This window comes from Diospyros lotus, chromosome 13 (genome assembly GCF_014633365.1).
Source record: "Diospyros lotus cultivar Yz01 chromosome 13, ASM1463336v1, whole genome shotgun sequence".
NCBI lineage: Eukaryota > Viridiplantae > Streptophyta > Magnoliopsida > Ericales > Ebenaceae > Diospyros > Diospyros lotus.
The window spans coordinates 23,675,619-23,694,908 of NC_068350.1; the positions used below are offsets into that span (position 1 = coordinate 23,675,619).

General features: G+C 44.0%; 1 protein-coding gene across 1 annotated transcript in view; it reads left to right on the top strand.

Annotated features, from left to right (window-relative positions):
- Window positions 1-10,356: 10,356 nt before the first annotated feature.
- The window catches only part of LOC127788979 (protein LURP-one-related 15-like), a 36,891-nt gene continuing 27,957 nt past the window's right edge, over window positions 10,357-19,290 (top strand). Inside the window, exon 1 of the mRNA XM_052317700.1 lies at window positions 10,357-10,742. Within this exon, the coding sequence (XP_052173660.1) occupies window positions 10,491-10,742 (252 nt within the window). The 5' untranslated portion in view covers window positions 10,357-10,490. The remainder of the gene's footprint in view (window positions 10,743-19,290) is intronic.

The following is a 19,290-nucleotide window of genomic DNA, read 5'->3' on the forward strand; positions in this document are numbered from 1 at the left end:
ACATTACCCCTAATAGGCTACAAGCATTGGAAGAGGAAATTGATAAATTGCTAAAGGTAGGCTTTATTCAAGAAGTATTGTATCTAGAATGGTTGGCCAATGTTGTTATGGTCCCGAAGCCCAATAAAAAATGGCGCGTGTGTGTGGATTTCACCAATCTCAACAAAGCATGCCCCAAAGACTCATAGCCACTACCTCGGATCGACCGTCTCGTAGATGAAACGTCTGGGTACCAGTTTCTAAGCTTTTTGGATGCTTTCTCGGGGTATCACCAAATAATGATGTATCCTCCAGACCAAGAGAAAACATCGTTTATCACCGAAAAATGGATATATTTTTACCAAGTCATGCCCTTTGGACTCAAGAATGCTGGGGGCCATTTATCAATGCATGGTGAATAAAGTCTTTAAAGAGTTACTGGGAGACACAATGGAAGCATATGTTAGCGAGATGATTGTGAAAAATCAGAAGGATGAATCACATGTGAAAAAGCTAGCATAGGTGCTCGGAGTCTTTAGACAATACAAGATGCGATTAAATCCAATAAAGTGTGCCTTTGGAGTGCAGTTGAAAAAATTTTAGGATACATGATCACACAAAGAGGAATCGAGACAAACCCTGAGAAAATTCAAGCGATACTGGATATGGAACCGCCAACATCAACCAAGGAAGTTCAGCGATTGATTGGATGGATGGCAGCTCTCAGGCGTTTTCTCTCCAAGTCAGTTGAAAGAGAGCTCCCATTTTTGTGAACATTAAGGGCTGGGAAAAAGTTTGAGTGGATAGAACAATGCCAGAACTCATTTGAAGCATTAAAGGAATACTTGAAAGAAGTTCCCCTATTGACACGACCAGAAACTGGAGAGACATTGTACATATACCTGAGGATAAGTGACGAAGCAATAAGTGCAGTATTAATTAGGAAAGAGAGACAGGTGGATCGGCTAATATATTATGTCAGTAAGGTATTACAAGGCCTAGAGACAAGTTACCCCTTAGCTGAAAAAATGGTGTTAGCTCTATTAAACGCCTCCAGAAAATTAAGACCATATTCCAGGCTCATTCGATCATCGTACTTACAGACCAACCCTTACGGAGTATTTTGCAAAAGCCTGAATGTTTCGGTCGCCTTACCAAATGGTCCATTGAGTTGAGTGAATATGATATCCAATATCAACCTCGGCAAGCTATAAAGGGGCAGGCATTAGCTGATTTTATTGTGGAATGTACACACTCTAGTAAAATGGGAGAAAATGAACAGATAGAGTGGCTATTGTTTGTGAATGGAGCATCTAGCTCGCAGGGAAGTGGCGCTAGGATAGTACTTGTATCCCTCGAGGGAGAAACGTTAGAGTATTCTCTGCGATTTGCTTTTCCAAGTACCAACAATGTGGCCAAATATGAAGCACTAATTGCAGGAATGAGGTTAGCGCGAAAATTGGAGGTAACACAATTTGTTACCCATAGTGATTCCCAGTTGATTATGCAACAGTTTCATGAACAATATGAAACCAGAGAGTAGGTAATGGCACAATACTTACGCAAGGTAAAAGACTTAGCACAAACATTTCAAAGTTTTCAGTTAACACAAACAAATAGATCACTCAATGGACATGCCGATGCTTTGTCTAAACTAGCATTCACTAAAGAGACGACATGACGAGCAGTACTTGTTGAGGTGCTTCATCAATCGAGCATTGAGGTAAAAGAAGTATCATGTGTTGAAGCAGGAACAGACTGGTGAACGCCCTTCTACCATTACCTAACCAGCAATGAATTACCTGATGATCCACGAGAAGCAAAAAGACTTAAGATATGGGCTGCAAGGTTCACCATTATAGACGGGGTATTATATAAGCGAGCTTACACTACACCATTTCTCAAGTGTTTAGGCCCCCAAGAGGCCGAATATACTCTGGCAGAAACCCATAGCAGAATATGTGGAGAACATTTGGGAGCAAGAGCCCTGACAACTAAAGTTTTGAGGGCCGGTTTCTTTTAGCCCATGCTACGATCAGACGTGTTAAAGAAAGTCAAATCGTGTGACAAATGCCAGTGACATGCCCCAATCCAATCTACCCCGATATCTCAACTACAGCCTGCGTTCCAACCTATACCATTCGCCCAGTAGGGTTTGGATACTCTGGGTCCGTTCCCACAAGCACTTGGGCAGAGAAAATTTTTAATAGTAGCTACTGACTATTTCCACAAATGGATAGAAGCTGAGGCATTGGCCACTATTACAGTAAGAAAAATGGAAACAATGGTATGGAAAGACATCGTGTGCCAGTTTGGGATACTAAGAATTATCGTTACGGACCATGGGAAGCAGTTTGATTGTGACTCCTTTAGAAAATTCGGTGACAACCTAGGGATTCAACTACGATTCATTTCAGTGGCGTACCCCCAAGCTAATGGACAAGTTGAGGTTAGCAATCGAACCATACTGCATGGCCTAAAAACCCGACTTGAAGGGGCCAGGGGAACATGGGCTGACGAGCTATCCTCGATTTTATGGGCTTATTGAATGACTAGTTGAATCGCTACTGGTGAAACTCTATTCAATCTGGTATATGGAACAGAGGCCTTAATTCCCATTGAACTTTCAGCTAAGTCCCCAAGACTGATGGCATATGAGGAAGAGAACGGTGCAAGGAATTCTGAAGCATTGTGAGAAAATTTGGATTTGATTGAGGAACAACGGGATAATGTTGCCATGAGGATAGCTGTTTATCAGAGAAGAGTCACCAGTTATTTCAATTCTCGGGTAAAGAATAGGCCCATGGAAGAAGGAGATCTAATACTCCGGAGATTTGTTGTGACCAACGCGCTAAAGGATGACGGAAAGTTACGAGCAAATTGGGAAGGGCCATACCGCATTCTAAAGTTGATTGGTCCCAACACTTGCATTTTACAAACCCTTTCGGGAGACACCCTTGGAAAAAAATGAAATTTGAATTATCTCAAGTTTTATATGAACGCTATGCCTGGCAAAGTATTTGCAATAATATAAGCCCTAATTGGGACCGTGGACGTAGGCACATTTGGCCGAACCATGTAAAAATGCTTGTGTGTTCATGGCTTTCATTTTATTTGCATCTACAGAAAGGAAACTCAAGCCCGTTGCCCCGCTTATGTCCCGGCAATGAGGTAAAATATGCTCACACTTGTTGCCCCGCTCATGGCCCGACAACAAGGTAAAATGCGATCTAGCCTGTTACCCTGCTTATGGCCTAGCAACGAGGTAAAATATGATCACACCTGTTACCCCGCTCATAGCTCGGCAATGGGGTAAAATGCGATCTAGCCCGTTGCCCCGCTTATGGCCCGGCAACGAGATAAAATACCCTCACACCCGTTGCCCCGCTTATAGCCCGACAACGAGGTAAAATATGCCCACACCCGTTGCCCCACTTATGGCCCGGCAACGAGGTAAAATACGCTCAAACCCGTGGCCCCACTCATGGCCTGACCACGAGGTAAAATACGCTTAAGCTCGCCATTCTGCACGCGGCCCAACAACGAAAGAAAAGCCCTGACCTTGTATCACTAAGATCAACATTAAAAGAATAAGTCAAACAGTAAGGAGCGAAGCATGTTGAGTAGAATAAAGAAGATGAATACTCAGGGATAAAGCGATAACTCTCATTGCAGCAGGAACAACAAGGAGTACTTCAAAAAAAAAAATAAAAAAATAAACAAACAACAAGAAGAAGCAAACAACAATGAGGATCTACTCGCGGGAGCGAGACTTGCGAGAGGAGAACCTAGTAGACCCGAATGATGTAGTAGGAATCTCAGGGGACACTGTGGGAAGTTCCCCTTCCTCAGCCTCGTTCGTATGTGGTACATCTTCAATAGTTGCGCTAGGATCCTCTTCAATTACTTTGGGGTCGTCCACCATGCCTTCCCCCTCACGGTTGAAAGGAAATGGATTCCATGGGTCCGTCAGATTTTCCAAGTCATCCACCATAAAAGAATCCAAGTAAGAAAAATGACTCATAGGAGCATTCGGCTTATACTGACGCCAGTCCACTTGAGTAGATTCCTCAACTTCAGGAGTAAGCAAAAGTTCCAAAAAAGTCTCTCCCGAACGCTAAGATTCTAGATAGGTGTGTGCCAGATAAAATTCATACTTCAAAAAACCTGAAGCATACCTCCCATTCCTATCTTGGTAGTCGGTCGAAAGACGATATCCCTTCACCGCATCAGCCCGAATGGCACGAGTATCCCTGCGACTTATCTTCACTTCCGCCAGACGTAGAGAGTGTTCTTGCAAAAGTGTTTCATGCTTCGTCATCAACCCAACGTTCTTTCGCTCTTCAGCCTTTAGCTTAGAACGTAAATCTTGGATTTTCCCCTGAAGGCCCGAGGTACCAACAACAACCTCGGACAACTGAGCACGCATACTCTCAATCTCTGCCTTGACATTTCTCTTCCCAACCTCCGCCCGATGAGCGCGACACTTTAACTCTTGGCGTTCTTCATTCCAGGTAGATTAACGATTCCTCTAGTCTGACATCTGTGTGTTTACTTGCTCACGATATGCCCTTTCCCTAGCATTGGAAGCAACAATTCCCTGAATCCCTTGCACTAGGAGCTGCTCCGCTTCATCCCTAACCTGGGCATGATTACTGCCAATAAATCGCCGTTCATCTCGAGGGAGAATGGTGGAATAAATGAGATGGGTACCAATCCCGGGTTTAGAAATAGAGTCTGTCTCTAGTACCTCAGGGGAAACTTGAAAGTCCCAACCACTAAGCTTCGTATCATCCCCAAAAATCATAGTATGTCTCACCTAACTGGGAACGGGAAGTATAAGAGGCGATTTCATTGATTTCTCACCCTCAAGACGACGACGATCCTTCCTGTTGGGAATCACAGGGCGGCGACACTCTTCTTCCACTTGGACCATGTCACCAGCAAATCGAGAAGATGAACTTCGCCCCCCTCGAGAACTAGGAGTAGGAGATGGAACGTTAATGGTCTCTTCATAGGAGAAAGGGGTCGATGCTGGGCTTTCCATAGGAGAAGGAACTTCTACATTCGAATGGTCACCTCTCGGGCGACGACGTCTTTCCACCCCAATAGAAGAAACTTCGGCAGGTCTACATGACCGAGGAGGACGAGAATTGGTAGATCACTCAGCACCACAAGCAGAAACCCCGGTCGTTGCCGCAAGGCATGCCTCTTCTTCACAATGACGTTTACGCAATTTCACCAATCTACCTAATCCAACCAGTTCTGCAAAAATCAATATAAAGCATTTAGTATGGAAAATAATGCAATAATGGAACAAGGAAGGCAATAGTAAAAGATAATCTACCCCCAGGAGTGATTTCCTCCTGAGGATCGAAAGGAGGATGTGAAGACAGCCCAGGCATTTCCATCACCTCCTCCTCGACTCCTTCCATTTCTCGGTTGGATAGCGTAGAAGATTGAAGAGGAGCAGTTGGCGTCACAACCCCCCAACCTGCGACCCTAAAATTTTCTAAATTCAAGAGGCTCAGCAAATCAACAGGACCCTGTGCCGTTAGTATCCCCACAAGACAACGATATATACCCTGAACGTCTTTGCAGGGAGGGAACCCTTGGCTGGCATCATGATGGTTCCAATGCATGGGAGCATCCCAACCAGGTGGAGGCTCTATCACAAACCATCACTCTTTGAATCAGTTGATCTTGTTAGGAAGGGCACTAAACAGTTCGAAGCCCAATACCTTTTGGAGTGTATAAAGATAGCGGTCTTTACTTGTAACACCCCGCCTCGCTAGGCGTGCCATTATAAGGGAATTCCTGGGTTTTTTTTTTCCAAGTCCGTCATGCGCGGTGCCATGAGTATAATCTTCACATGCAGATGAAATACCCGCGTCGCATATAATGACCGGCACCCGCAATGACTTCAAGAACAATCTTCACATGCAGATGGAATCCCAGAAGCCCCAGTCTTGCCCATTTAGCTAACAAGATACATAGGCTTAAACTAAACGAGCCATAACATACGCAACGAAAAACAATATCTTAACATCAAATATCGTGACCGACCACAGGGTTTGTACATAGCAAGATACGTATTACAATGCTACAAAAGGAAAGGATAATAACGCTATCATGTGCCCGTCCATATATATACTGAAAATAAAAACTAATGATCAAAAAATGGTACACCAACTATCACTCCAAACTCCATTGACCCTCAACTGGCCACGTCCTTGCTCTTGCAGCAGTCCCTGGCTGGAATGTCGAATGTTCCAGGGGCATAACCCAGATTAGATGATAAAACATCTAAGTGATGGCACGATATAGTCTATTGAATGCATGAATAACACATGTACATGACATATAAGACAATATCACATGCAACATGTCTATCCTGAGAATTCTCCCTAGCATACTCAATCTCACGTGGAAAATCCATTCTACACACCATTGGGGTTGACCTTGCTACGACATACTTAATCCCCAAATGCCCTACCGTGTCACCTGATCACTGGGATTAATCTTGCCCCATTCTCAAGAAGACCCCACCCCAATATCAATAGCACAAAATTAAGACCTTGATGATATGAGAAAAACGCGTACCATGCACCGAATTTTCATAAATAAAACAATTGATGCATTATTCCAAGTGAACGACATATAAGTACATAAGTAAACACCTATACGATGTATCTCAAATTTCGGAGGCATAACTACTCACCTGAAGTCACAACCATCACATCAAGACACTTTCAAACAACAGTAAGACTAGATTCGAATCTCTCACCTTAATTTAGAAAAAGCTGATTTTTATCTCGAAAAGCGTGTCACACCTCTAAAATCATGTAATTCCTCCCCTTTAATAGTCAAGTCGTCTCTTGATTACCATTATGACTATAGAAATTAATATTTCTATTTTTCCCATACTTTCCTCAATTTTCCTTATTTTTTCCTATTTTTTCAAACATTTCTTTCCTTTGAAAATCCATAATAAATACCAAACACCTAGTTTCTCTAAATATTTTTGCATAAATATCCTTAAAATAATTTTGCCAAAATAATAAAATTAATTTTGGAAAAATACCGTGTCTCACGCGCCCTCATGAGCCAAGTGAGTGGGCTGCGACTGAAGTCCACGCGTGCTGGTCACGCACTTCGTCTTTTCCGGCTTCCTTCTCCGGCAACGACGATCTGAAACAGCTTCCAACAGCTTAACAAACTATATGGCCTTGAAGCTCTTGGAGAGGCGATCCTAAGGGTACCCTCTACCGTTGGAAATAACCACCGGAAAGGCCTCAAACGGTCGTTTACAGGGTCGGCTCCAACGAAGCCCAATTTTTCGGCCAAGCCACTGAAACCCCTTAAATCCTACACCAAAACCTCCCAAATTCTCCAGAAAAACTCGCTAGCACTCAAGGAACAAAAGCCCCTTATTCCCAAAGCTCGATTCTTGCTAAAACACGGCCAATCAACTTCAATTTTGTTTTGAAACCCTTGGCCATTCGAACCTTATTTATACCCGATTTCGACCGGTTCTTTGACCAATAGGAAGCTTTCCTACCTCCTAAGCTTCGAATATGATCATTAAACGCCTCAAAACCAAACCAAATCGCGATGAAATTGCTTCGAAATTTTTGGCCAAATTCGACTTTTCTTTAAAAATGAATTCCCACCGATTTGCCATAGATCTCGGCTAATGGCTAGGTTCATTCGAACAATCATGGCTTGGAGATCATTTTGATGCCCCTTGCAAGTTTTGACGATGGCTGCCGCAAAGTTGGCCGATGATTTGCAGGTTTCACACCCAACTTTCGATAATTGCAATTCTGCCCCTTTCACTCAAACCTATTCCATTAAACCCCTCAAGTTTAGAATGTATCAATACACCCTTAAAAGTCTAGAAAACCCTCTTTTTCACCACCCTCCATTAAATTTCAAATTTTACACTTTGGTCCGAATGCCCCTAATTACGTAATTTTGCCCCAAAACCTCTGTAAATCCCTTGGTTTTTGACATTCCATGACTCTTTAAACAGTTTTACCCTCCAAGTTTCGTCTTGGTTTGGTCACTTGCCTTTTGTGCAAGTTTTGAATATTACACATTGGCTTGAAACTTTGATAAATTCCGTTTTGACTTGACAACTTCCAAAAATACCCTTGATATTAATTACTGGGTGTTACATTACTAGCCTTTCGTGACCGATAGAAGCAACTGAAAAGCATCAAGGAAGAGACTACATCCCACTAATGACAAAGTACGAAAAAACCCACCAACTGGGCCCAGCCATTAGGATGAAGCTGAGCTGAAACAATCTTGTAATGACACAACCACCCCGTGGCAAAAGGCGAAAGAGGAAAGTGGAGTCCCATCTCAAACGAAGCAAAATGAATACCAATGAAACCTTCATCCACTTGGGAGGGGTCCGGTTCATCAAGGCGATGAGACCTCACCATATATCCCGAAGGAGTGGCATCGTAAACCTTTTCGAAATCCCCATAACGGAGCCAAGACCTTGAATTGACAGGAATGTGCGTGGGGCTGGGGGGTGATGTCTGTTTTCTCCTCGACATACTGAAAGGACTTGAGAGCATTACCTTGTTATGTTGAAGAGGTGGAAAAAGACGGATGATCACAGTAAACAAATACCTATAGGCAAAGTAAAAACATCAGTACAAGACAAAGAAGAACGAAGCAGCATAAGGAAGCAATAAATGGCTGGGAGTAGATGAAGACGCCACACGATCATGACCACTCGGTTGCAAAAATAAGGCCACTCGGTTATGACTGAGTGGCCCCCCAGTCGCACAATCACGGCCACTCGATCATGACGGAGTGGCCAAATGCCTCGCGCTGAGGGCTGAAAATGTGACGAGGCCTGAAAATACGTCGAGACCTGAGAGAATTTGAGCTCTGAAGACACCCACGACCAATCCTTATGTGGGACAAATGAAGACCTTAACTCCTATTTATAGGAGCTCAAAAGATGAAAAAGCGTCGAAACTGTCGGACAAATGCAGAAAAAAAAGAGCAAATATGCACAAATGATCTTCTGAAGATAAGTAAAATATGGCAAGAGGTGAGCTAAAATTTCTCAGTACTGTATGCTCTTCCACCCGACTCGTTGGCTAAAAAAGTAGGGAGCAATTAATGTACCCGGGAAAGTCAAGCTAATACTTGATCAAAGGTGGGCCCCAATATGGCTGAAGAAAGAGAGGGCAAAGCATCATGAGGAAGAAAAAGAAGACCCATTCGGCATAACCGAGTGGGGGGCTACTCGGTTATGCCGAGTGGGTGACGCTCGGCACAACCGAGTGGGGGGCCACTCGGTTATGTCGAGTGGTACCCCCCGCCTAGCTATGCTGAGTGGGGTGCCCCAACACGACATAACTGAGTGGGGGGCTACTCGATTATGTCGAGAGATCCCCCTCAGAGCATAACCAAGTGGGGGGCCACTCGGTTATGCCGAGTGACCCCCTAGTTCAGCCATTTTCATGGCCCACTTGATTTTAATCAAGTGGGCCCCCTTTCGTCATCAGGCGCCCAGCCGAATGGGCTTTGGAATCCTTGAAATGGGCCGCAAGATCTCCGAAGCGGGCCGTGAGATCCTCGTCGAGATTATCGCGAGGCCTCCCTCACCCTCTACTATAAATACAAGGTCCTGTCTCCATCACAAGGTATGCACTTTTGAGCTATTCAAGTACAATTTCGCACTTTTTCTCAAGATCTGACTTAAGCATCAAAGGGTTTGCGCGGGGACCCCCACCCGCGTCCTAACGGTGCTCTCATTTTGTAGGCCACTCAGTTGCCCCAAGTCACTCGGTTATTCAAGGCCACTCGGTTGCCCCAGGTCACTAGTTATTCAAGGTCACTCAGTTGCCCTAGGCCACTCGATTATTCAAGGTCACTCGGTTGCCCCAGGCCACTCGGTTATCCAAGGTCACTCGGTTATCTTGGACCACCTGATCATCAGTCTACCAGATCACCAAATATACCAGATCCACCAAGTCATCAGCCCGCTAGATCATCAGCCTTATCAGACCATCAGCTCTATTGGATTATCAGATTTGCTTGACTGCTGGATCCAGTTGTTCGTCAAGACTCTCATCATTGAAGGCACGACTCCCAAGACTTTTACATTTATCCATAATTAAAAATAGATTGTTGTATTTGATTTGGGCTAGAGCTCCTTGATAGGCCTAACTACTAGTTGGGCGATCCTATTTGATGGATTTTCTATTTTGTTCTTACTTATTTTTATTATTAAAAACAAATAATGATATTCTTTAACTATCTCTACCTTTTACTTAAAAAAAATAGCACGGCATAAACATTTCACTAACCAAATCCCCTTAAATCCCCTAATTGACAAGACCAACAACCAAATCCCCTTAAATTTCAAGATATTAACATTTCTTTCTAAGCTTTTCTGTGTGTTTCTAGCTAAACTTGGGAGGAGATCAATATTCCTATAGGCGGTAGTGGTCTTCCCTGAAAAACAATCTGGTTGTGGTATGGCAGAGCCTAGCTACGTAGCGGCGGCACCACCGTCGGCAGTGGCTGTGATAAGCCCTCGATTCTGTGCTCCGTACCCCGTAGATCTAGCCGTCGTGAGGAAGCTCCTCACCGTATCAGAGGGCAACTTTGCAGTCACCGACGTCAATGGCAACATCATCTTCAAAATTAAAGGCAAGCTTTTAAGCATCCGTGATCGCAGCGTCTTGCTTGATGCCGCCGGCAACCCCGTCCTCACTCTCCAACAGAAGGTACGCAAAAACTAAAACCCTAGGCATAATCGTTACTTTGTTTTTCTTGGGTTCAATTTTGATATCTAGGTATGCATAATACCTAGTTGGTTTATGTTAATTTGGTATTTGCATCATAAACTTCGTTGTGCAATCGCACTACAGCTTGTGATCCTCCTCAATTTGCAGAATTTATTCTCATTTATTGGCTCTCTCAAATTTATATAATTTCTGACACGTTCAATTGCTCGTATTTGATTCTGGTAAAGTGATGACAAAAGTTGCAGAGAAAAAGAAATCTAGAGGTTTCTGTGTAGTTGAGATGAAGTTCTCGTTCATTAATTAGAAACCAAAGAAGTAGTATATATACAAAGCGAACTGTAACTGCCTCTATTGACAAGCTAACAGATTCTAACAACCAAAACAAACAACAAACTCCCTAATATTCTAGCTGCCACGTGTATTGTCTTGATACTCCCCCTCAAGATGAGCATGGATGTCTAGAATGCTCATCTTGCACAGTAGAAAATGATATTGCCCTGGCTGCAAAGCCTTGGTAAAAATGTCCGCAATTTGCTCTGTGTCTGTAGTAGAAATGTATTGTGGCAGAATCACCCCATCAACAATCTTGTCTCTAAGGAAATGGCAGTCAATCTCTATATGCTTTGTTCTCTCATGGAAGGCATGATGTTTACACAAAGGCAAAGCTGACTAACTGTTGCAATGTATAAGCACAGGTAAATGACAATCAGCCTTCAAATCCTTTAACAGGGACAAAACCCAAATCAATTCACAACACGTAGCTGCAAGGGCCCTGTATTCGGCCTCTGTAGAACTTCTTGCCACTAGGGTCTGCTTCTTAGACTTCCAGCTCTCCATAGAACCTCCAAAACAAATGTAGACCCTGTAATATATGATATATCTTCTGGTATCTGGGCAACCAGCCCAGTCACTGTCAGAATAAGCTTCCAACTGCAGAGAAGCTTGAGCTGGAAATAATAAGCCTTGTCCTGGTTCTCTTTTTAAATACTTTAAAACTCTGCATGCAGCCTTTAAATGGACCTCTGCTGGTTTGTCCATAAATTGGGATAAGACTTGGACAGCATATACGAGATCAGGTCTAATAAACGCGAGATATATCAACTTCCCAACCAGCTGTCTGTAATGTGTAGCATCAGGAAGGAACCCTTCAGAAGCTTGAGACAATCTGTGATTAGGATCCATAGGGGTAGAAACTGGTTTACTGCCTAGCTGTCTATGCTCTGCTAGCAGATCTAAAGTGTATTTTCTTTGACATATGGTTATGCCATTTTGGGACTTGGCAATTTCAACACCTAAAAAATACTTCAAGTCACCTAAATCCTTAAGCTTAAATTGAGAGCTTAAGTAATTCTTAAAAATAGCAATGTCTGGTTTACTAGAGCCTGCAATAACAATATCATCCACATAGACAATAAGAGCTAGAAAACCAGACTCAGTACCCATAGTAAACAATGAATAATCTGCTTTCGATTGTGTAAAACCATAGGACAATAAAGAGTTCGTGAATTTGACATTCCACTGTCAAGAAGCCTGCCTTAAACCATATAGAGACTTATGTGGTTGTCAGCACCGCCAGGACTGACAAGGCTGAGGGTGGAATTTGAGAGAATTCTGGTGACTCGGGAAGAGAGGGAGAGAGAGAATGTGAAGGAAGAGAGAGAGAGAGATAACAAAAAGGAGAGAGAAAGTATAAAATATTCTCATTAATCATTGGGAGCATGGCTCCAGTACAATCAGCTTTATAGGCTGTTAGAGAATCCTTCTAGAAGGCATGCTGCGACTCAGCATTCCATAACTACCCTGTCGAGGTTCATCCAAGGAGTTACAAAATAGGATGGACCCTTCTACCCCTCTATCTTGCTAGCTACGTGACAAATTCTCCCCTCCTTAAAATATTTCTTGTCCTCAAGAAATTATAAGAGTCCAGCCATACGAGGGAACTGTTTGAGTAACTCTGAAAGGTACTCCCAAGTTGTGTCATCCGGAGGCCGATTGCCCCATTGTACCTGCACTTGAATCAAGGGTAAGGACCCTTGGTAGATGACCCTCTTGTCAATAATGGCCATAGGTTCAGATTCCCCTAGGTTCTCCTCCTCCAAGTTGGGTGGTTCAGCGCTTACCACTTCATGTAACCTTACGAATTTCTTGAGTAAAGATACATGGAAGATTGGATGGATGCCCACTCCGTCTGGTAGCTGTAATCTATATGCTGAACGTCCAACCTTAGCTGTTATTTGGAAATAGCCGAAGTATTTAGGTGCCAGCTTAGAAGGGGGCTTGCCCGTAAATAGTTGCTGTTGAAATCTCCTAACCTTTAAGTAAACAGAATCTCCTTCTTCAAAATTCCTTTCAGTTCTCCTCTGGTCTGCCATTTGCTTCATTCGATTTTGTGCCATCGTTAATTCTTGTTTAATGATCTGGAGGGCTTCCTGTCTTTGCCTCAAGTATCTATCCACATCCCTTTCCACATTGGGTAGTGCATCACTGCTGGAATGAGCGGCCGTTTGTACCCAAAGAGTGCCTCGAAAGGCGATCACTTGAGTGAGCTGTGGAAGTTCGAGTTGTAGCACCATTGAGCTAAGGGCAACCATTGATTCCAGCTTTTCGGTCTTGTGAAACGCACACATCGTAGGTAAGATTTCAAGCACTGATTTACTCTTTCGGTTTGTCCATCCGTCTCCGGATGATAGGCTGTAGACATATGTAAGCCAACTCCTAGTTGTTTGAACAATTCTCTCCAAAAGTTGCTAGTAAATATCTTGTCCCTGTCTGAGGTGATGGACAAGGGAAAGCCATGTATCTTAACCATCGAATCTAGCAATATCCTAGCCACATCAGAAGCTGTGAAGGGGTGAGCTAGGCTGAGGAAATAACCAAATTTCGTCAGCCTATCCACCACTGCGAGTATAGTGCTCTTCCCTTCGGATCGGGGTAGTCCTTCCACAAAATCCATGGAAATTCTTTGTCACGCTTGGTCTGGCATCTCCAATGGTTGAAGTAAACCAGGGTAGGGAGCTTGCTCGTGTTTGCATTTTTGGTAGACGAAGCAGGCTAATACATAGGCCGCCACTTCCTTCTTCATTCCCGGCCAATATAACAACTGTCTCACTTTGTTGTAGGTAACATTTAGGCCGGAGTGTCCTCCAATGGGGGATGCATGCAAGGCTTGTAGGATTCGAGTCCGTAGTTCAGGGTCTTCCCCAATCACCATCCACCCTTGATACCTCAATAGCCCCGCCTTCAATGTGTACCCTTTTTGTTCACCCCCACCTGCTGCGAGACTGGTTATGAGTTCTTAAGCCCAAGGTGTCCCCTCATAGCTGCGTGACACCTCTTTGATCTAATCGGGAACAAGTACAAAGACTGCTTGGCATTCCCCATTTTCTTCCCTTCTGGACAGTGCATCAGCCACTGTATTTTCTTTGCCCTTGCGGTACTGGATGCTGTAATCCAACCCTAGCAGCTTGGTTACCCCTTTTCTTTGTAACTACGTGTGTAACCTTTGTTCTCCTAAGAACTTGAGGCTTTCATGGTCGGTCTTGATAACAAATGAGTTTCCCTCCAAATAACACCTCCATTTGTCTACTGCCATTAGCACCGCTATTAATTCCTTATCATAGATACTTAGTCCCAAGTGTTTGGGAGCTAAAGCCTGGCTAAGGAAAGCTATCGGCCTACCATCCAGCGCTAACACTGCTCCCACTCTCGTGTAACATGCATTTGTTTCCAATATGAAAGGCTTGGAAAAATTTGGTAGAGCTAGAATTGGAGCTTGAGTCATAGCCTCCTTTAAAGAACCGAAGGCAGCTGGTGTCGCCTTCTCCCCCTGTTCAAAACCATTCTTCTTGAGCAATTCAATCAATGGCTTGCTGATTATCCCATACCGCTTAATGAACTTCCTGTAATAGCTAGTTAGCCCCAGAAAACCCCACAGTTCCTTCACAGTCTTAGGGGTAGGCCACTCCACCATGGCAATAATTTTTTTGGGATTGGTAAGCATGCCCTCTTTGGTGATTATGTGCCCAAGGTATTCCACCTTTCCCTCTGCGAAGATACATTTAGACTTTTTGACATACAATTAGTTAGATTTGAGGACTTGGAATGTGGTTTTGAGGTGGGTTAGATGTTGTTCCATGGTTGGGTTGTAAACTAAAATATCATCGAAGAAAACAAGGATAAATTTTTTGAGATAGGGGCAGAAAATGTGATTCATGAGGGCCTGAAATGTTGTGGGAGTATTGGTTAGGCCGAATGGCATTACTAGGAACTTATAGAGCCCTTGGTGGGTGCGAAAGGCAGTTTTGGGGATGTCCGAGGCATTCATTCGGATTTGGTGAAAACCAGATCTGAGGTCTAGCTTAGAAAAAATTGTAGCTCCTGATAATTCGTCAAGAAGGTCGTCTATGATAGGAATGGGGAACTTGTTTTTGATGGTGTAGGTGTTTAGTTGTCTATAGTCAACACAAAACCTCCAACTACCATTTTTTTTTCTTAACCAAGAGAACAGGGGAGGCAAATGGGCTTTGACTCGGCCGAATGACCTTTTTTGACAACATTTCTCTTACTAGACGTTCAATCTCAACCTTTTGAAACGGAGAATAACGGTAAGAGCGGACATTGATAGGTTCGATGTTTGGCTTAAGATGAATGGTATGTTCTAAAAAACGGTCTAGAGGTAAGGAAGTGGGTTCCAAGAATAGTTCCTTAAATTCAACCAATAGAGAATGCAAAGAGTCAGTAAATGGTACCTCACTCGGGGCATTGGCTGATGCTTGTAACTTGAACCACGGACTGCCCATTGTGTCATCTATCGACTTTCCCTCCCACACCTCAACGGCATAGACCGAATGGAGCTGTGCAATGGTTCCTTCGTCTTGCTCAATGAGCTTCTGCAAGTGGTTGCCTGAGATTGCCCTGCACTCTCCTCCATCCCCACTCCCTGTTAATATTACCCTTTTTCCTCCTTTATCAAAAGTCACCTCTAGCGTGTTGAAGTCAAATATGAGAGGGCTGACTGTCTTCATTCAATCTACTCCCAAAACTACTTGACTTGCACTTAGCTGTAAAATCCTCAATTCGGCAGAAAACTCATGCCCTTGCATCCTCCATGTAAACCCTTGGCACTTGTATCGGCTGATCATCTTGTGACCATTAGCAACCGTGACATATAAAGGAACGGTGGGTTGGAGAATGCATAGTAGTTCCTTGGCTGTGCTTTCGTTCAAGAAACTATGCGAGCTTCCACTATCTATTAATATCAGAAGTTTCCTTTTCCCAACATTACCTTTGATTTTGATGTTTTCTCCGAAGGGTGGCCCTCCAAGGCTTGAAGTGAAATCTGTCCTCCTCTTCTTCCATTTGCTTCCCAGTGTCCTCGTCAGGCATATCATCTCCACCTTCGTCATCTTCCCCTTCCATTTGCATTAGTGCTCTTTTGCACTGGTGCCCCACTGTATATTTCTCCCCACATTTAAAACACAAGCCCATTTGTCGTTTCTGATCCCATGTAAGGGACTGTAGGGGATTAGCTGCAATCGGGGCCTTTGGTGGGTAGCTTCCCTTTTGCATTTGGGAATTGCCAACCTTCTGACTCCCCCCTGCCAAGCCTTGCCACCCCACTCCAGACCCTTTTTGTAAGAGTCTATGCTTTCGAGCGAAGGCCTCTAGGGATAACTCATGCAGGCGAGCCTTCTTAGCCGCTTGCCTGACTGTCGCTGGTTGTAGCATTTTTACCATGGGTCTAAGCTCATCATGCAGTCCGCTAAGAAAGCTGGACTCAAAATACTGCTCGTCTAGCATTGGGTGGGCGTGTTTTAACCTCGATTTCAGCTCCTCAAATCGGGCTTGGTATTCCTCCATTGTCCCATCTTGCCTTAGCTTATTAAACTGTTCCACCACATCCGTCAAGTTGCTTTCATCGAACCTGGCACATAATTCCTCTACAAACTCTGGCCACCTCCATTCCTGACATCTAGCACTCCAGCTTTGAAACCATGAATCTGCTACATCGTTCAAGTATGCAGCAACCATGTTGACTTTGTTTTCTTCCATCACCCGATAGTGATAGAAGAAGCGTTCGCACCTTCTTATCCACTAATGAGGCTTCACTCCTTCAAACACTAGTATCTCCATCTTTGGGACTGGAACGTTATTTGCAGCACCTAAGCCTCCTCTCATGGTCACCTTTCCTGCGGGCTCCATCCTCTCGTCTCTATCTTGACAGCCTCGTGCTCCTTGGAAGATGGGAGCAGTAGCCGTTCTTGGTGGAAAATCCACTGGTAAGGTCGCGTTTGGTTGTCGAGAAAAAATGGCCAGTGCAGCGTTCAGCTGCTGGCTTAGTCCCGTAAACTCCACTCGGAGATGAGCGAAGTCATCCCTCAAATTTTTCTCCATTTCGATAACATCTGACCTCATCCTGCTTATGTCTTCGTGGGTATTTCTGATACCCACTTCTACTGTTTCCAACCTTTCCTCCACCAGCTCTTGACCATGTCGCACTCCTTCGTCTATGGCGTCTAAGTGAGCTTCCATTTATTTCATGCGGGTACCTCCCGCCATAGTCGTTGGTTGTAGCTCGTCGATCCTGGACCGTAGTCTCTGATACCAATTGTTAGCACCGCTGGGACTGACAAGGCTGAGGGTGGAATTCGAGAGAATTCCGGTGACTCGAGAAGAGAGGGAGAGAGAGAATGTGAAGGAAGAGAGGGAGAGGGAGAGAGAGAATGTGAAGGAAGAGAGGGAGAGAGAGAATGTGAAGGAAGAGAGAGAGAGAGAGAAAACAGAAAGAAGAGAGAAAGTATAAAATATTCTCATTAATCATTGGGAGCATGGCTCCAGTACAATCAGCTTTATAGGCTGTTAGAGAATCCTTCTAAAAGGCATGCTGCGACTCAGCATGCCATAACTACCCTGCCGAGGCTCATCCAAGGAGTTACAAAATAGGATGGACCCTTCTACCCCTCTATCTTGCTAGCTACGTGACAGTGATTTGCAAACCAACTTGGAACCAGGAGGATACTCCCCCTTAAGAGCATAACCTTGTGGAATGTCCCTGAAAATCGTTTCATCCAAGTCACTTGACACGACCTCTGATGGAGAGTCGGTCAATTGGGTAATTCTTGGAGAATTACCGAGAAAGAACTGCCCTTTCTCCTATTACACCCACCTTCTTAAAGGCTATCTTCTAACTGCCTTGCAACTCCCTAACAACCTACCACAACTCACCCTCTTGTTAGTCTTGTTAGTTATAGCCCAATCATCCCTTATACCATAGGTTCGTAACAATTCCTGTCCCCTTAAGAAAATTCTTGTCCCCAAGAATTTAGAACAGCTGTGCCTTCTTCCTCACCCAATTCCTGCTGGCTCCTCTTCTTCGTTTTCGTCCTCTATCCCTTCCATGTGAAGCAACTGTTTGTGGCAACGGTGGTTGGGGCTGAATTTATTGCCACACTTATAGCATAATCCCAACTTTCGTCTCTGTTCCATTGTAATTGATTTGGCTGCATCAAGGTGGGGATCAACCTTAGAATTCACATGCTCTTGATTCCCTTCCAATGGTTGATAAAGCGAAGGCTGAATTTCTGTTTCCATCGCGTACTTATTGCAAATCGCCTCCAACGTATGCTCTTGTAGCTTTGCCTTCTTAGCCACGTGTTTCACTGTTATAGGCATCAACATCTTAACCATAGATTGTAATTCATCCTTCAACCCACTAATAAAGCTAGATACAAAATATGATTATGTTAAACTTGGCTGAGACAACCTCACTAATGCTCTCAATTCTTCAAACTTAACCTGGTAATCAATCACTGAACCCTCATGCTTCAATTTATTGAATTCTTCAAATACACCTAACATATTTTTTTCTCCAAATCAACCACACAATTCCTCTAAGAATTCCAGCGAATTCATTGCCCCACCCTCGACTTACCTCCAACCTTGATACCATGCGTCGGCCGTATCATTGAGATAGACTGCCGCCAAGGCTACCTTTTGCTCCTCACCAATTCAATAAAATTCAAAGAATCTCTCACAACGACGGATCCACCACCTCGGTTTAACCCCCTCAAAGATTGGAATTTCCCATTGAGGCATGGGTGTATGGTTAAGAACTGAAGAAGTAGTTCCCCTCACTTGGTTTTCCTGCTCCCACTCAGGCCTATCTTCAACTTCCTGCCTTCCATCTAGCTTGGACAAAATGCCATCCCGGTCCAAGATCTGTTCAGGACCCATTCTTAGAGGGAAATCCACTAGTAGACGGAACTGTGGCAAGGCAAACAACATGTTAAACATTCTATCGATTTTTTGCCAATAGTGATCCGCCCTTTCTTGGCCCTTTTCCAACTCGCGTATGCTTTTCCTTAATGGCTGCCATATCCTCCCTACTCTAAATCTTCATGGCTGCCATGTCCTCTTGCATGTGCCACATGTCAACTTTCGGAGCCTCCATTCGATTCTCTAGCTACTTCAGTCGGGTGCTTTTTGCCATGATGTTAGGTTGATCGCCACCCATTTTCGATCGTCACTA